A 19,548-nucleotide genomic window follows, 5' to 3' on the forward strand; every position below is an offset into this window, starting at 1 on the left:
GGGGGTCAAACGTTTTTGAATTATAAATGTTAAACTGAAAATAACTCATAATAGAAGCTTTTTGAGATAATAATATTATTTAGCGCTGAAACTCTAATATAACATGCTCAGGTGAGAGCAATGTTAAGTTGGGTGATCTCCCGAAAAAGAGCAAAATCGCGAGTCTCAATTTAGGACGAAAAGAAGAGAACAACGCGTCGAATGAATTTATTGAGAGTGTCGCGAAAACAAAGGTCATCTTTTCCACCCCACCGTACTGCTCATTCCATGCACTGAATGACGACGACGATCAAGCCATCACCAGATTCCTCAGAAACTCATCCATTGCTTTATCTGAAGACCCCTCTCCCTCTCTCACTGCCCTCCTGATCTTCTCCCTCACCCCCGTGGCTCTCTCTCTCAACTCCTTCCCTTTCCCCCTCTTTGCATCCATCGCCGCCTCGATCGCCCTCCTCACCTCCTCCCGGCTTACGTCGCCTACTGCCCCCCTCGCTAGCTCGACGCAGACTCCCATCTCCTCCACCATCATCTTCACGTTGTACGCTTGCTCCCCTGCCATCGGCCAACCGATGATCGGCACCCCCTGACTCAGGCTCTCCATGGTTGAGTTCCAACCACAATGGCTAAGGAACGCCCCGGTCGACCCGTGCCGCAGGATCTCCAGCTGCGGTGCCCAGTCCCTCACCAGCAACCCCCTCTTCTTCTCTACCCTTGTGACTCGCTCCTTGAACCCTGGTGGCAGCCACTCGTCCCTTATCTCGCTCCCCATGTCGAACCCGAGGGGCGGCCTCATGACCCATATGAACGGCCTTTCGCTCGCTTCGAGCCCAGCTGCGAGCTCCTTCATGTTGGACTCGGTTATAGTGTTTTGGGAACCGAAGCAGACGTACACAACAGAGCTCGGAGGGTGCGCGTCGAGAAACTCGACGCATCTGTCCGGGGTGATCCCAAGCGGCTTTTCAGGTCGATGTTCAGAGATGGAATTCAAGGAACCTGAAGAGTCGTCGTTCCTGACAATCACGTCAGGAAGAAGGGGACCGATGGTCCAGACCGGAAGCTTCACCAGGTTTCTCAGGGCGGCCGCTCCGAGCGGCTCAAATTCCTCGGACGTGTTACACAACCACCCGCTCGAATTGAGAGTGAGCTCGAACTGAGGCCGGAGGTATCTGGACCACAAGTCGTCCCCATCTGCCTCCCGGATCATCGCCACAAGGCGCGACTTGTCGAAGAGGCATCGTTCTGGGAATCCCGGTACCACGAACTTGCAGGACTCTGTTGCACGGTGTGGGAGGTGGAGCCACAAGGACACGTACGCCGAGGTCCCATAGGCCCCGCAAGTGGTGAAGCTGTAGCTCCTCGTCCCGAAGGCCTTGGCCACATCCACCGCCCAGCCAAAGAAAATGTCGGAGATTATGCAGACGGGTGGCCGCCCACCCTCCCGGCAGGTGATGGAGGCGACCAGGCTTTCCAGGGGAGCTCTCAAGCTCAGGGACGCGTAGCAGAGGGCCGCCATCTGGGTCAGTGGCATATTCTCGGTGCTCTCCGCATCGGACGGCAGGCCATGGTCGGAGGCGTGGAAGGCGAGCTCTGCGAAATCTACGGCTGCAAGCGTGGGGTCTGCTACGGCAGCGGAACGAAGGCGGCGTACGTTAACAGGAGTGCTGGCGATGGTGATGGCAAAGCGGCTTCGTCGCCGGATTCGCCTGGCGAGGGCGAGGAACGGGACCAGGTGGCCGTGAGCCATGAAAGGTAGCATCACGATGTGACCACCGTCGTCGGAAGGAGCCATCTGATGCTTCTGCTTGACCTTTCGTTGTTCTTTCGCGGTGGTGAGTTCTTGGCTAGCTGCCTTCTGCTCATTCTCAGTGAAATAGATGTTGCGCCGTACCGTAATCGAACGCTTGCGGTTGCAGAATCAAAGCGGACGTGGATATTTTCACCTAGAGTTGAAAGAATGTTAGGTAGGCTTAGGCCACGTTGATCATGGTTATAATGGCCATTAATTTTGTGGGTCCATCGATAATTTATCATCATGATTTCTTTTCTTTCTTCTTTTGAAAAAAATAATTAAATGTCGATCTTTAATTTACTGCGAGAATAATAGTCTATTTTTTACTAAAAAAATAAATAATTATAAATTATTTTGGGATCCGCTCCTTCAACATTTGTGGCTGATCTCATACCGTCTAAAGATTGTTGTGCTAGCAAAACCTGCCCAATCGCGATGTAAAAATTGTAAGGTGTATTTTTTTTTTTGGCCTAGTAAGGTGTGATTATTTAGTATAGAAGTTCATGATGAAGGGAAATCGGAAATTTGGAAATGATTAGCTTTTATTTATTTGGTGGTATATAGAAAAGGTGTATAATAGGTATTAAAGAAGGTGAAGAAGTGAGCAAAGCCTGAAAAGACTTGTTATGGTTGGCAAGATGATTTCCTCTATTTAGAAAGAGGAATTCGTTCTAATTTTAAGTGTTGATATTTACTTTAACCGTAAATAATTTTCCATTGACTAATGATTTTCAGCGAACCAAACACATGAAAGTCCGTAAAATTAATTCTTGAAAAGCTCTTTCTTTGAAACAAATGCACCATGCATTCTTGTAAGGATTCCATGTGAATCAATCTAAAAGGACTTTACGGTGTGTTTGTTTCGGAAAAAACTTAATAACAAAAGAAATTGCATTTCAGTAAATCATTTTTTAGGAAAACGTTTTCCCCTTTTCAAATTAGGAAATGATTTTCAAGTATGCATATTTGTTTTGATCGCAAATGATTTTCCGTTAACTAATCGTTTTCAACAAACCAAACGATTAAAACCTCGGAAAACTAATTTGTGAAAAATTCTTTCGCTCAATCATATATATTTTGTGTTGGCTGTTTCTGTGGAGTGTGCATGCGAGGGTCCACCATAGTCACTTAATAAGTCCTTTGTAGACCTACTGCATCAAGGATCACATAAAATCAAATTCGGAGTAAAGTAAGATATCATCGGTCCAATTGCTGTCGATATCGGTTGTTGATTAATGAGGCACCATTCCGATTCATTTTACGTCTCATTTTTGTATAGTTAAGAAAAGCAATTAGCTTGTTTCAGATTTATCAAAATATTTGTTATGCGAACATGACGTTTGGTTTCGCCTAGTAATAACGATATGACAGTGAAGGGTAATTTCCAGTCTAAGGACGATATACAACTGTCTTACAGATAGACATCAAAGGTGTTGATTTCATTCACATGGAATATTTGCTAGGAAGTTTCTTAGCTACTCAACTCTATTGCGAGAACAAAGTTTAATACCCATTCTCTCACTTGGCCACAATATTGGCTTGGGAATGACCGCAGCAATTACGTTATCAGTCATCCGATTCAACCAAGTCGATTTTAGATTTAGCAAGATTGTCATTTTTCCCGCAATTTATGTGTAGCTGATTTCCAAGTTACAGAACCTCCACCAAAGGTAAACACATATCCAATAGTGGATTTTCTCTCATTTGAATATATTCTTTCATGAACACTAGAAGTTCAAAGCAACCCATGGACATGATATGCAGTACGAAAAATGTCATAACCAACAACATAGTACATCAATTTGTCCACAATTATGTTGCCAACCGTCACCATTGCCATGAATAATGGGAAAATTTGCCATACCCTTAACAGACCCGGATGCAACTAAGTACACACCGTAAACCACTTACGTGCAGATAGATCTACCGAACAGGAAAAACGTTCTGCTCTTGGAACAATACTGTATTCACTGATCATGTTAGTAAAGCAATCCCATCCTTCACTGGTCAATCCACTATGGCTGCAAGCAAAGAGGAGAGATAGCAATGTAACATCATTTGGCTTCAGCCCTTTAGATTCCATCTGCCTATAAAGAGCAACCGCCTCGTTTCCGAAGCCATGCCTCCCATCGGCAGCAAACAAAGAAGCCCATGATATGACATTTTGCACTTGTATCTCAACAAGAGCACGAATAGCATCTTTGATCTCGCCACATTTCCCGTACATGTCAACTAGAGCGTTTCCAATGGCCACATCTTTACTGGCTAGACGTTTCAGAACAAGGACAATGTACTTGTCGTCCCAACAACAATGATGCTATATCAGCGCATATATGAAGTATAGAGCAGAGTGTAATGTCATCAACTTCCGATTGCATACATACTAATTCCTTCAAGACATTTAAGAAATCATTTCCATATTTACCTTCCCGAGCATATGCACATTAACAAGGGCAGTGTGTGATATTAAATCCTTTTCTGCCATACTCCTGTATACATGATGAGCAGTTTGGACACTCCCACATTTTGCATAAGCATCAATCAAGGATCCAGTAAAATCTTTGTAATATAAGAACCCCCATTGTACTATAAATTTATGAACTTGGCCTACAAAATAATAATCACGAATTTGAGAGAGAAAACACATACAAACGTCCAACTTCCTCTTAGAAAAATAAACATAGGTATTGAAGCCTTAAAGAACAATTTTACTTGGCACTCAATAACCTTATTGAAACAACCGAAAGCTCTTTTGTGCTTATGCAATAACCTTATTGAAACAACCGAAAGCTCTTTTGTGCTTATGCTCAGTAATGTTCAGACATTGCACATTTTCACGATGAGTAGTAGAGACAATCTAGTCTCCATATTATATGAAAACATCCAATCTTATCCTTCCATCGATTCAAGTTCAGTGATAACATCAAACATTTTCATATAGTCTAGGGACTAAATCGAACATGTACCAAATGTTCAGGGACACATTGAACAAATTAAAAGTTCATGGACGACATTGCACATTGGGCCAAAATTCAGGGATCATTTGTGTCATTTTCCAAATTGGAAATGTGCTTGTCCTAAACTTGCTACTCACAAATCTCGGATCTTCACTCTCCAGTTTTCCCCATCTAAATGAATTAAGAAGAGTTGAAAAGGATGTTTAATTTGAAAGCACTATCCTCAACACGATTTTGTTTGGGAGTGAGATAAGAAAGCCCTGTTTAAGGCGAATTTTTTTTATGTTTACCCTCAAATTCACTCTCACAAAAAGATTAATTTTTTTCAAGATTTTCCACACCGACCTTTCATATAAATCTCATGGCTAGACAAAACGAAACATTCCACCAAAACCGTAGTGACACATCCGACAATGGTAGGAAGTGATCCCTCCGGAACAAGAAGGTCCAAACAAGGGTTGTTGGGAAAATCACCAATGTGGCGACTGTTAAAAGATTCCTTATGTTATTTTAATGATAACAAAGATAATCAAAGGCTATTATGTGTGTATTGATTGAATAATATCAGGTGATACACACACAAGCCACAATATAGACGATGTCATAATCGGCACTAAATGATTTTCATATGAGTGCTCTACCATGGTCAAAAGTGCTTTGCCAATATCAAAGGATCGCTGCCAATATTAGAGGTGAACAAGATTTTGGGCGTTGAAGATATCTACAAGTTGGAGGGATTATCAGATAAGGCAAATATCTGGAAGGACCTTGATTGAGGCTGAACAAGCCGAGAACAAGCCTATAACGAGGATATTTCATAAAGCTTATAAGGACCATGAAGATGAACAACTTGGTAGATTCGAAACTTCCAATATGCTTGGAAAGATCAGTATCATGATTGGGTAAAGCGGATTATTATCGGAGCAACGGATTGTTGGCAAAGAGAAACTACTTTAGATAGATGAGATGGAAGACTGTGATGATGTCAATAACCTATGTGAGTTTAGCGAATACTAGGTACAAGGATGAGGATCTTGGCAAGGAGGAGAATAAGTCAAATATGACGAGGTGTTCATGATGACTTTGAGTTATCATGGTCAATTTATCATCAATGTGACATCTTTGGAAGCTGAGATACTCAAGAGGATCATTAGATGATTAATTACAAGTCGTCCACATGGTTTGTTAGTGGACAACATCAACAAACTAGTAAAAATCTGCACGTCTTGATTATGGTAACGGATCGTGCTGATATCTAATCCTGGAGGTGCTTGTCACTTGATTAATCGATTAGAACATTGATAAGAAGAAAATAGCTATTACAAAGGCTTGGAATCTGAAAAAGATGACCAGGGTTGATCGGAAGCAGTTTTGGCTATAATGAGCAAGGACAGACCCTAACACTGACACTCTTTTGGGAAATTGCCATTGTTAGAGAGACGTTGTCGACGTCAGAGAACCAGCTTGACGATTTCTAGCAACGTCTTGCTGCTGGCAACTACTTAAGGATTTCAATGGGGGACGGTCATATGAGGATGGATGACTATATATTGAGTCCAAGAAAAGTTGTTGGGTTGGGTGGAAACGAATAAAACGATCCATGTGCTTTGAGTGTTCTTTTTTTGCTTTGTTTTTGTAGATATCAGCTGTGAACTTCTCATGTCAATGTATGGGTCATGCTAATGTTTGTAATTAGTGACAAAAGCAAATGTACAAGATTGATAGCAGTACGTGAGTCTTGATATTGTGATCTATTGGAAAGACGGTACTTGCTTATTGTAACTTATCTTAAAGATTGCTAGTGGATTCCAGCCTTATTGTGGCTGTTAGTATTGAGTGTGGATGTAGGCTTGTAAATAAAGCCGAATCACTATATCTTTATTTGCAATATTCTCTATCTCTTCATTATTAGCATTGCATGTTCGTAATCATCATCATCTGTTAAACAGCAACATATATGTTTATGCCAATATTTGAAGTTGAACTTAATTGTTATATCTAGTAAATATTTTTTATAATTCTCAAACAACATATTCACTCCCCTCTAAGTTGTATTGTTAGCCCCAACAAGGATATCAAGGAACCGAATTGCATAAGAACAGGGGAAAAATGTTTTGAATTATATATTTTAAACTGGAATGAACTCACAAGAGATGTTCTTTGAGATAATGATATTGTTTAGTGCTGAAACTCCAAACCGGTTGGGTAATCTCAAGAAAATGTATAAAATCACGAGTCTTAACATAGGAGGGTTAAAATAGATAATATCGTGATTTAGGAAGAGAACAACATGTCGAATGAATTTATTGGGAGTGTCACGAAAACAAAGGTCATCTTTTGCAACCCCACCGTTAATTAGATAGTAACTGCCAACTAAAGAGATAGAAAAGCAGCAACCGAAAGAGATTGATGGTCGCATCGCCAACTAATTATTCGTTCTGCTCATTCCATGCACTGAATGAAGATGACAATCAAGACATCACTAGATTCCTCATAAACTCATCCATTACTTTAACTGAAGACCCCTCTCCCTCTCTCACTGCCCTCCTGATCTTCTCCCTCACCTCCATAGCTTTCTCTCTCAACTCCTTCCTTTTCCCACCCTTTGCATCCATCGCCGCCTCAATCACCCTTCTCACCTCCTCCCGGCTTACCTCGCCTGCCGCGCCCCTCGCCAGCTCGACGCAGACTCCCATCTCCACCACCATCATCTTTGCGTTGTACGCCTGCTTCGCTGCCATCGGCCACCTGATGATCAGCACCCCCTAGCTCAGGCTCTCCATCGTCGAGTTCCAGCCGCAATGGCTAAGGAACACCCCGGTCAACCCATGCCGCAGGATCTCCAACTGTGGTGTCCAGTCCCTCACCAGCAGCCCTCTCTTCTTCTCTACCCTTGTGATTCACTCCTTGAACCCGAGTGCCAGCCACTTGTCCCTCATCTCGCTCCCCATGTCGAACCCGAGGGGTGGCCTCATGACCCATATGAACGGCCTTTCACTCGTTTCGAGCCTAGTCGCAAGCTCGTTCATGTTGGACTCAATTATTGTTAAGATATGAAATCTTTTTAATGTTTTTTGAATTTCAAATTAGCTTACCAACTATAGATGAGTTGGCATTCCTTGATTTTTGCTCTGCCAAAGATTGTATTTTTTCTTCTCTTTATAAACGTGTACAATCTGTAAATGAAATAGTGATGAAAATCATTTACAAACGTTGAGCCTTTATATGGTATTAGAGCATTATGCTCCTAAGAGCCTTTTGATCCGACCATTCTGCATTTTTTTAGCAACCTTCTGCATTCTCCGGCCATGAAAGTCACCTCAGAATCATCACAAGCAACCTTAACAATCTCTCACCACTCACTCAGAGTATGAAGGCCCCGACAAGATCGTCATTGGTGATGGCACAGGTTTGTGTATTAGTCACGTTGGTTCTACTAGTTTATCCTACTCGAACCAAACTCTTAAATTGTCCAATGTTTTATGTACACCTCATAGTGCAAAAGACCTAATTTCCGTCTCACAATTTTGTCACAATAACCACTCATCTATCGAATTTTTTGCCAATTATTTTTTGGTGAAAGACCTTCGCAAGGGGGCGACGTTGCTTTGAGGATGGCTTAGCAATGGTGTGTATCGGATGCCTCTTACAAACACACATCCAAAATTCACGGCTTTTGTTAGTGAGTGGACAAAACCAATGGTTTGGCACAATAGACTAGGTCACCCTTCATTTCGTATTCTAAGTCATTTTCTTAATAATTTTCCAACTCGTTTGTCTTTGAGTTAATCGTAGGTTCTAAGTTATCATGTGATGCGTGTCAGTGCAATAAGAGTCACAACTTCCGTTTGGAGTATCAACTTTCGAGAGTCATTTTCCGCTTGATATTATTTTTTCCGATGTTTGGGGTCCCGTGTCAATTGCTTCAATCGATGGTTTTCGTTATTATCTTATATTTGTTGACCACTTTACGAAATACACTTGGCTTTATCCTATAAGAAAAAAATCAAATGTTACCCAAATTTTTGAATAGTTCAAATGCTTGGTTGAAAAACAATTTTCTGTCTCCATTCGAAACTTATACTCGGATGGCGGTGGAGAATTTCAAAACCTGAAATCTTTTCTTGTAAAACACGGAATTTCCCATCTAACCACACCGCCACACACACCGGAATACAATGGAACCGCAGAAAGAAAACACCGACACATAGTTGAAACCGGACTCACCTTATTACACAAAGCAAACCTACCACCCTCCTTTTGGTCATATGCGTTTCAAACTACTACATACCTAATTAATCGTTTGCCAACACCCGTTCTAGACATGCACTCACTATTTCAAATGGCTCCCAATTATAAAATCTTCGCACATGTGGTTGTCTATGCTATCCGTGGTTACGTCCATACAACACAAATAAACTTATGCCTCGTTCTCGACAATGTATATTCTTGGGGTATTCGTTGTCACAAAGTGCATACAAATGTTTTGATTCCCAAAATAATCGTCTCTATATCTCGAGTCATGTTGTGTTCGAAGAAAACATATTCTCGTACCAAACACTTATCAATTCTAAGAGTGTCTTGTCATCCTCTCAAAGTTCACCTCTTCCACCCACTGTTTCTCTCCCGGTCTTACTGCCAAACACCGGACCACCTGCACAAATGCCCCCTCAGAGCAGCATTCCAGCCCATGCTGCATCCCCATCGGCTTCCCAAACTTCATATCAATCCCAATAAATGCCACCTCTTGGAAACCTACCCCATGCATCCGCATCTATTTCCCCAAAGCAACATGCAAAAAGCACCCAAAATTTTGCTCCTTCCAACTCATCCGAAACCCAACTTGCCACTATCAACAATGATCAAACATCAAAACCCATAAATCCATCTACACGAACTCGCAAAATGACCACTAGATCCCAAAATAATATTTTCAAGCCCAAAAAAATCAACCACATCACCACCAAACATCCACTTCCACCAACTATAGAACCAACGGGAATTACACAAGCTATGTGCGATCTTCAATGGTATGAAGCAATGTCGGCTGAGATCAATGCCTTTATTCGTAACGGGACTTGGGAACTAATACCTTTTGATCCATCTTTAAATGTTGTAGGTTGCAAATGGGTTTATCGGATAAAAAGACGTACGGACAGTAGTATTGAGAGGTACAAGGCACGTCTTGTGGCCAAAGGTTTTCACCAACGACCGGGCCTTGATTACACCGATACATTTAGCCCAGTCATCAAACAAAATACCATTCGGGTGGTCTTATCAATGGCTCTAATGCGTGAATGGACATTGAGACAAATGGACGTCAACAATGCCTTCCTCCAAGGAACTCTCCAAGATGAGGTCTACATATTGCAACCGCCTGGTTTTAAAGATCCAGAAAAACCAACACATATTTACAAACTTCACAAAGCCATATACGGGTTAAAGTAGGCTTCGCGGACTTGGTATAATGAGCTAAGTTCATTCCTTTTCGCAAATTCATTTGTCAATTCAAAGAATAATAGTTCACTGTTCATTTACTCTCATGGTGGCATTCAAACCTATTTTCTAGTGTACGTAGATGACCTCATTATCACTGGAAGGGACTAGAATTTTGTTTCGGACTTCATCACCGCTCTCTCTAATCGGTTCTCAATTAAAGACTTGGGGTCACTGAATTTCTTTTTGGGAATTGAAGTCATTCTTACAAAGACCGGCTTACTTCTTTCTCAACATAAATACATAAGAGAACTACTTGAACGCTTTAAAATGGGAGACGCAAAAGAGGTAAGGATACCATTAGCCACGGGTCAATCTCTTTCGGTCCATGATAAAGAACCACCGGCTGATTCTACAGAATTTCGAAGCCTCATTGGCGCACTTTAATATCTCAACATTACTCGCCTGAACCTTGGTTTTGCGGTAAACAAGCTATCTCAATTCATGCATAAGTTGACCACAACCCACAGGACAGCCGCAAAACGGCTCTTACGCTATCTTAGGGGAACATTGTTCCATGGGTTACACTTGAGACGCGACACAAAACCTGTGCTTCATGCCTACACCGACGCAGATTGGGCAGGAAACATCGATGATCACACATCTACTTCGGGTTTTGTCATTTATATCGGGGCCAATCCTATCTCCTGGAGTTCTCGGAAGCAACGATCGGTTGCATGGTCATCTACTGAAGCAGAATACCAAGCCATTGCCATGGCCTCTGCGGAACTCATTTGGGTAAAATCTTTGCTTCAAGAACTTGGCATTCACATGGACACGGCACCAAGCTTGTATTGCGACAACATAGGCGCCACTTATGTTTGTGCAAATCCCGTCTTCCATTCCCAAATGAAACACATTGAGATAGATTACCATTTCGTTTGGGAATTTGTTAAAGCCGGCAAGATGCGAGTCTCCCATATTTCCACCCATGATCAACTTGCCGACATTCTCACAAAACTGTTATCAAGGCTGCAGACAATACAATTACGAGACAAGATGGGTGTTTCGGATGGAACGTCCATCTTGCGGGGGCGTGTTAAGATATGAAATCTTTTTGATATCTTTTGAATTTCAAATTAGCTTACCAACTATAGATGAGTTGGCATTTCTTGATTTTTGCAACTATAGATGAGTTGGCATTCCTTGATTTTTGCTCTGCCAAAGATTGTATTTTTTCTTCTCTTTATAAACGTGTATAATCTGTAAATGAAATAGTGATGAAAATCATTCACAAATGTTGAGTCTTTATAGTTATAGTGTTTTGGGAACCGAAGCAGACGTACACAACAAAGCCCGGAGGCTGAGCGTCGAAAAACTCGATGCATCTCTCCAGGGTGATCCCAAGTGGCTTTTCAGGTCGATGTTCAGAGATGAAATTCAAGGAACCTGAAGAGTCGTCGTCCCTGACAATCGCATCAGGAAGAAGGGGACCGATGGTCCAGACCGGAAGCTTCACCAAGTTTCTCAGGGCTGCCGCTCCGAGCGGCTCAAATTCCTCGGACATGTTACACAGCCACCCACTTGAACTGAGAGAGAGCTCGAACTGAGACTGGAGGAATCTGGACCACATGTCCTCCCCATCCGCCTCCCTGATCATCACCACAAGGCGTGACTTGTCGAAGAGGCATCGTTCTGGGAACCCCGGTACCACGAACTTACTGGACTCTGTCCCACGGTGTGGGAGGTGGAGCCACAAGGACAAGTGTGCCAAGGTCCCATAGGCCCCGCAAGTGGTGAAGCCATAGTTCCTCGTGCTGAAGGCCTTGGCCACATCTACCGCCCAGCCGAAAAAGAGGTCGGAGATTATGCAGACGGGTGGCCGCCCACCCTCTTGGTAGGTGATGTCTGCGACAAGGCTTTCCAGCTGAGCTCTCAAGCTCAGCGATGCGTAGGAGAGGGTCGTCATCTGGGTCAGTGGTATGTTCTCGGTGCTCTCTGTGTTGGACGGCAGGCCATGGTTGGAGGCGCAAAATGCAAGCTTCGCGAAATCGACAGTAGCAAGTGTGGGGTCCCCCGTAGCAGCCGAACGAAGGCGGCGTACGTTAACAGAAGTGCTGGCGACGGTGACGGCAAAGCGGCTTCGTCGCCGGATCTACCTAGCGAGGGCGAGGAACAAGACGAGGTGGCTGTGAGCCATGAAAGGTAGCATCACGATGTGACTACCGTCGACGGAAGGAGCCATCTGATGCTTCTGTTTTTCACCTTGGGTCAATTGATAGTGAGAAGTGCACAGCTGGGTTTGGGTTCATGACCAGATCTTTTTTTTGTCGTTCTTTCGTGGTGGTGAGCTCTTGGCTAGCTGCCTTCTCCAGGTCATTCTTAGTCGTACAAAGTTACACTGCCACCAAAAACTCCAAACTAATAAATATGTTATAAATTTACTCAAATTAATTTTTTGGCCACCAAAAATCCCAAACTAATACATTTATGACAAATTTATCTTATGCTAGTTTTCGTTAAATTTTATCGTCAAATTGTTAAATTGGATGACATGTGGCAATTGACAAGTATACTAGTTTGGGGTTTTACCCTCCGTTTGTCACAGGTGTACCAGTTTGTGATTTTTCGTGATATTAATCAAATTTAACGGAAACTAACGGAGGTAAATTTGTCATAAGTGTACCAGTTTGAGATTTTTTGTGGTCAAAAAATTAGTTTGGGGTAAATTTATTACAAGTATACCGGTTTGGGATTTTTCGTGGTATTAACCATTGATAATTTAGAGCGAGTAAGTTATGTGGAATTCACAAGGCTTGAAAGCCTTCTATGTACCCCTCGAGTATTATTCTAATATTTGAATGGGGTCTTTCTATCGACCAAAATAAAATTGCTGTCGAAAGTGGTTGTTGGCCGTTCGGATTCGTTGTATCTTTGATTTTGTGTATTGAATTTCGACATCTTTTATGCTATCATGATTGTCTGAAACGTAGGGTCTGTTTGTTTTGTTTATTTCACTGAAAATGAACGATTTGGAAAATATATTTCTAAAAACAATCGCTTGTATCCCTCACAAATATGAATGAATCAAAAATATTTTCATTATCTACGAAAATGTTTAGACATAAATTGTTATCGATAATGAATTACTTTTTTATTAACTAATTTTTTATTTATTTGGTCGAATATTGACTAATTATTTCAAGCGATATAAATGGAACCATAATGTAATGTTTTCTAGCTTTCCATCCCATCGATTTTTTTTGGGATATGCAAAACCTATTGCAATTGTGTCAATTCAATCCTAATTTTGTTTTGGCCAATTGAATTATAAACCTTTTGTATTTGTTCCAATTCATTCCATCCAATCAATTTTGACTAGAAATCATTTACATGAACGTTGGCCATCCTACATTGCGCGACCGACACTGACGTGAACAATTTTTAATAATATTTTAATATTTTTTTGATTTTTTTAAAAATTTTCTTTTCTCTTTTCTTTCTCTTTGTTTTTTCTCTTTCCTTCTTCCTCTAGCTGGTCGCCGCGACACCACGTAGGACAGCCGGCTGCGCCATGTAGTATGGCCGGCGTCCATATCATCAATTTCAAGCCAAAATTGGCTGGATGGACTAAATTGGCACAAATGCAAAAGGTTTAGGACTCCACTGGCTCAAAAAAAAGATTTAGGCCTGAATTGAAATAATTGCAATAGGTTTAATATTTTTTTTGGTAATTGTCCCATTTTTTTCTTAGAAATCGAAATTTCCGATATGTTCTCGTATCATTGAATCAGTCGCATGCTAGAAACTTCAAATGATTTGCCTGTTATTATAAGGTGTTTGAATCAGGAAACCATTATTACATCAGCCTCCATGAATATTATATATATACCGGAGTGATCAAACTCGAATTATAGCGAGTACCAAAGTGATGTACTGCGAGCCTACTAGTGATTCACAAGTCTGCCCGGGCCGCACGGATCGAAAGACCGCTTTCAGGTGGGGCTTGGGCGAGGCTATTCGTCTATAAGCTCAACCCGACCCGTCTAGACTCGGGCAGAACTTGGCCGGCACGAACGATTGTAAACAAATAACTTTTTAGGGTAATAAGTCAGGCCAATCTTTTAGGTCCCAACTGGTTTAATCATCATGTTTATAGATGGATAGCCGAACACTACTAAACAAGTGAGAAGAGGCGACGGGCAAAACCGTCCGTTAAAAGTCAAGAAAACCCGTCCCTAATGACCATCAATGACGGCATTTAGCCCACTGCCCGTTGTCGCTTGTACCCTCACTGCTAAAGAGAAACGGTGATTGTTTTGTGGAGCCCGTTGTTTTGGGCTGTCAAAAATGCCCGGCCCGATCTGACCCATCGATACCCTTGCTAATCGGGACGGCTAGGGCCATCCCTAAAGATATGATTCAGGGACGGGGCTGCTATCCCTAAGGGCTCTTATTGGAATTTTGCCATTACTTTCTAACTTCCATTATGGACGACTGCACCCTTCCCTAAACATAGCAATAGCGCGGGATTAACCGTCCCTAATGCGTGAAAAGAGCAGTCCCCAATTTCTGCCGAACGGATTGGTATTTTCGTATACGAGACATTTCCAGCTAAAAGATTTTCCTAAAGCAAGCCCAGAAGATCAAGTCATTTTTTAATTCCACAATGAAGACTGTGTAAACTAGTAGAGTCCTAGGACTTGTGGGCAATACAATTTAATTCCCAAAATCGTTGAATGAGCGATCGGGTCCCTAAACTTAATCAAGAATTTCAACCAGGTACTTTTAGTTCCCCAATGGAATAACATCGTTCATCTGCTGCTGAATGCCTTCGGTTTGGGTTTCGGGTCCTTCATCTCAAGCTTAAATCTCAATCTTCTTCTGGAAATCATGGAGAAAAGGGCTGATTTAACAAAAGCAACAAATGTGTATATCCAATGACATGAAAATATAAGATGTCAGTGCAAGTAAATATACTAACCTTTATGTCCAAATATATATATATATACACCTTAATATGGAATGAACCCCTTCTCCTAAAAAGAAGTATGCCTCAACTCAAAATCTGCATCTTACTCACAAAAACCAAACCTAAACACCACAATCCAGAAGAAGCTCCCAGATTCACCGAAGGTCAAAACAAATGTTACAATGAACACGCTCACATGAACTCACTCGTTAAGCAAATCGCACAAACAACTATGATGGAACAAAAACGTGCTTCATGACATTGGCAATTCACGACTACATGAACACGAGTGTCTGCAATTTACGTTATTTCGTACTGAGTTACAACAATCTACGATCGAAGGGCACCATAGATAGATCCCCTTCATGACGACGGGAACTGAAATTGTACCATACTAACTTTTGGTTCACACATGTGACGCAAATCCGTATGCTTTTACTCCTCCATGTAATTACGATTGTGCTCTTGGAGTTCCCATCGTTTCAACCTTTCTTTTTTTGACGGCGCCAGGTGTCGCCGCTACCTTGCGGAAAGGCCCCACCCGGGAATCCTAGAGTTGTGATCGACCTTCTCACCTCCGATGTCCCAAAAGAAGTGCGTGAATAAAGCGGGAACGAGTCTGTGTGGGCCTTGGAACCGTCCCGTGATGTGAACGAGCAAACGACAGCATGCATGAGTGCATGTGGACTAATGGAAGACCCATCACCGGAAATAATAGAGTGGCAAAGTGAGAATTCACCTTTTTCAAGCAAAGGAAGAGGCATGAAACTCGGGAAGTCAGAGTTTTCGTCTGAATCTCACAATGAGTAGGACAGACCGCCTCCCCAACAGCTATTTGAAACCTAACCTTAGTTAAAAAATATTCAAAGTCCACGATGAGTAGTACTCTCTCGTTTGTAGAGGTCTCCTCTACCCTTTGGTTGTAGCTACAATAAAATGTAAATCTGTTTACATAAAAAAGAATCGAGTCAGACAAGCACGGGCTTAGCACATAGGCATGGACAATCACATGAGTAACACTTGAACATTATTATGCATGTGACACTTTGTCGACGACAACAGAGATTGACATTCAAGAATCGACATCGGTATGCACACATGATACATATTCGGTTGTCGATATTTGACTATAAATATTTAGTGATCATTGATATAGATGTTAATGATGGGCGAACAACATAATATTGATATAGTTCTTCGGAATATAAGGACAAGAGAGTATAGTCATTGGTCGAGAGAGGCAATCGGAATGATAGAGTCTCCGGCAAAAATCTACTTGGAGAACATCGAAGCATGATCATGAAGTTCAAAATCAGCAAAGCAGTTGAGATTAAAGAGAATGAGTTTGCATTCTTGGAGGGAACATTTGTCACCTAAAAATAAGTTCATGGGAAAGGTAACAACCATCAGAATAAGATCTCGGGCAGTTAACGTGCTGTAATCATAAGCAACTGTTTGGAGACAATGGTAGCATCATGGGAACATGGACATCAAATTTTCGGGAGACATGAGGACAATCGAGGAAACCACTTAAGGAAAGACAACTGCTGGAAACCATCGGAAGGCAGTTAACACTGAATCATTGTAAATACCACCAGCCACCTACTAAAAGCTCTTCCGGCACAAATCAAACAAATCAATTATCTTTTAGTACTTTACTTTCCTGCAATGCACTTTATTTTTCTAGTTGTAGCCGCCCGATTCACGTTGTCGATTAAATTTTGGCGTGTAATCTCTATCACGGGTTCTATGTTGTGAATTAAATTCCGGCATAGTGTTGTTCATGTTTTCAAACGGTGTCGTCGATTTTCGGCATAGGTTGTTTGCATTTGGTTACTTTCTCGAGTCTATATTTTCTAGATTGTATCGTCGATTGAATTCCGATGCAATTTGCATATGTACAACCCCATTGTGTATAAAGTTGTCGATTTCTTCAATCGCCTAGCTATTTCCTATTCGGAGTCAGCGTACGTAGGACCCTGGCTTCCGTTAATTAAAAGCCGGAGAACTTCTTTCGGTGATATTTCGTGGCGGGAGAAATTTCGGCAAAACAAAATCCTAATCTTCCCTTAAACCCTAGTATCTTCAATCTTACATCCATGGCGTAGGTTTGTAATGTGTCTTCAAAATAGAATGGATTAAAGACTCCTGGTGCATTGCCTTGTTTCTGAGTTAGCTCTTCCGGACTGCTACACAAAGTGCCCATTTAGTATCGAATCTGCATTGTGCTGGAATGGATTGAAGTTTGGAGGTGTGTCGCCCCTTTTTCTGGGCTGGGTTTTGAAGTTTCTTAGAGCGGTGCCCTGTTTCTGCACTGGGTTTGTTGTTTCTGGACCGCCAGGCAAAATGGCCACTGTGTATTGAATCTGCATCGTACTGGAATGGATTGGAAAAAAAATGGTGTGCGTTGCGCCTATCTTCTGCTATGGGGTTGGATTTCTCAACTGAGAGGCTAGATGTGTTTTGCAAAATGACTCGTGTTGCCGTGGAAAGTGTGACTCCTCCTGCTTAGAAGTCTCTTTGCTGTGCTGAACGGGGCGAAAGACCAATCAATAATTTTTTCTCATAGAATTTATTTTTCTGGAAGCTACCAATTGAAAAATGAAAGACCATCCAGATGGGCTGACCTTGCGAGATTCCGAGTGCACTGAGGTGAGTGGGCGTCAATTCCCTTGTTGTGCTGGTTTTCCCGTTTTGACGTAAATATGGATGATGAGAATGATTCTGGGATGCGTACGGTTGCCCTGTGTGAGCGATTAGGAAGAACGTGGTTAGGGAACAAAATCGCTGTTGTGGATGGGGCTGCTTCGAAAGAAACAGAAAGCCACCTTACCTTATTTGATTGAATACATACAAGCCCCAGTGTGAACTTCCAAGCTTTTCTAAGAACCATGAGAAAAGCATGGAAAGCTGAACATGTAATGTGCACACAGTTAGAACCTGAGGTGGTGAAGAACCGGGTATTGAACTCAGGCCCTTGGTCGTCTGCTAATCATCTCATATTGCTCAAACATGGGAACAAAGCACCCCCAACACCCCACCCCCCACTGTTATGTCTTTGACTCTTGTTCTTTTTGGGTGCATGTTCATGGGCTTCCTTTCGACTGGATCTCCAAAGAAGCAATTAGTAGAACCTCAGCATATTGGAGAAGATTCAGAGGTGAGAATAGAAACAAAAGGATTCGCATCCTATAAAGTTAGGAAGGCGAGAGCCACTTTAGAATTATCATCCCCTCTACTATCTGGAATGGTATCTAGCCATGAGGAAAGAAGATTTGGATTGATTTCATAGTTGAACGGCTTCCTCATTATGTGGGAGAATTGGACGCGGTGTTAAATTCTGCGAGGAAGTGCCTTACGATGAAGACTTCTTCTCCATGGACAATGATTACCTCTTTAATTCGTGGCTGAAGGCTGAGGCAAATGAGTATAGTCCATTTTGGAAGGTTTTCCACGGACCAAGCGTGGAGGATGTAGAGGATGAAATGGTCCCTGAAACTCCTTTGGATTCTAGCCAAATAATACTCTAGAACAGGATATCAGCAGCCCCCAACATCAGCCCAACAATATGCTGAAGGAGAGAGGCAAAAGGAAACTTACAGGTGATCGCAATTTAGTTCCCACTGATAGTCAGAAGACTGAAGCACTCGCTCCGCATTTCTCGGCTCCCACATAGTTCGTAGAGCTCACTTCCTAACCTATAGCAGAGAATACCCTGCAGAGAAAACACAGAAGGCCAAAAAATGCTATTAACAAGAAAGGTAGAAGGTATTGCCCCTATGAGCAGAAGATGCCTAGTCCCCACACGTTGGATGAAACTCAACTCTTGGATACCCCAATCCAGATGGTGGCTAAAATTGAAAAATGGGCTTTTGATAGCTAGCTCTAATAAGACATCGGGTTATAAATGAAATTTATATGCTGAAATTGTCAGGGTTTAGGCAATCCCCTGATGTTGCAAGCTCTCGGGGCTCTTGTGGCTTAGGAAAGCCCACTTTTGTGTTTCTCATGGACACTAAGAATAAAAAACAGGTTTTGATTTGGTTAAAGCTTCGCATGCAGCTTCAGAATTATTTTGTTGTCAACCCAATCAGCATTGCAGGGGGTTTGGCACTATTTTAGATTGATCAGATCCTGGTAACAGTTAAATCAAGTTCGGTGCATTTTATTGATGTGATCTACAAGATTCAAAAGAGCAAACAATGAATGCACTTAACTTGCGTTCATGCACCAAATGACTTCTAGGATCATCTCCTTGGGTTTGTATCGAAGATTTTAATGAAATACTTTATCACTAGAAGAAAGTGGAGAGACATTTAGCCGAGAACTACAGACTAAAGGCTTTCCGGGATTTCCTTGATACTTTATCATGAATACATATGGAAAGTAAGGGA

The 19,548-nt window shown here is 42.0% G+C and overlaps 2 protein-coding genes and 2 long non-coding RNA genes across 5 annotated transcripts; all 4 read right to left on the bottom strand.

Moving 5' to 3' along the window:
• Positions 1 to 48: 48 nt before the first annotated feature.
• LOC115686273 (UDP-glycosyltransferase 92A1-like) lies at positions 49 to 1,902 on the bottom strand. The gene has a single exon (XM_030611497.2). It carries the CDS (start codon positions 1,787 to 1,789, stop codon positions 290 to 292), a length of 1,500 nt encoding a protein of 499 aa, XP_030467357.2. The 5' UTR covers positions 1,790 to 1,902; the 3' UTR covers positions 49 to 289.
• Positions 1,903 to 11,473: 9,571 nt separating this feature from the next.
• Positions 11,474 to 12,151, bottom strand: LOC115686304 (crocetin glucosyltransferase 3-like). The gene has a single exon (XM_056308392.1). The coding sequence runs from the start codon at positions 12,149 to 12,151 to the stop codon at positions 11,474 to 11,476; it is 678 nt and encodes a 225-aa protein (XP_056164367.1).
• A 2,672-nt stretch (positions 12,152 to 14,823) lies between these two features.
• On the bottom strand, positions 14,824 to 16,092 carry LOC130140870 (uncharacterized). Its single transcript, XR_008818855.1, has 2 exons — positions 15,197 to 16,092; positions 14,824 to 15,066 (listed from the first exon to the last, which is right to left on the bottom strand). It is a non-coding gene; the product is annotated as an uncharacterized LOC130140870 (long non-coding RNA).
• Positions 16,093 to 17,137: 1,045 nt separating this feature from the next.
• Positions 17,138 to 18,943, bottom strand: LOC130140153 (uncharacterized). 2 transcript variants are annotated; one of them, XR_008818141.1, is made up of 3 exons: positions 18,755 to 18,943; positions 17,782 to 18,680; positions 17,138 to 17,682 (listed from the first exon to the last, which is right to left on the bottom strand). It is a non-coding gene; the product is annotated as an uncharacterized LOC130140153 (long non-coding RNA). The 2 variants fall into 2 exon arrangements; XR_008818138.1 differs by having other exon boundaries at positions 17,152 to 17,682; positions 17,782 to 17,898; positions 17,988 to 18,938.
• Between the last annotated feature and the right edge of the window lie 605 nt (positions 18,944 to 19,548).

The sequence above is a fragment of the Syzygium oleosum genome, unplaced genomic scaffold (assembly GCF_021117445.2).
Source record: "Syzygium oleosum isolate NSW1041296 unplaced genomic scaffold, Sole_v2.1 Sole_v2.01, whole genome shotgun sequence".
In the NCBI taxonomy this organism is placed as follows: Eukaryota; Viridiplantae; Streptophyta; class Magnoliopsida; order Myrtales; family Myrtaceae; genus Syzygium; species Syzygium oleosum.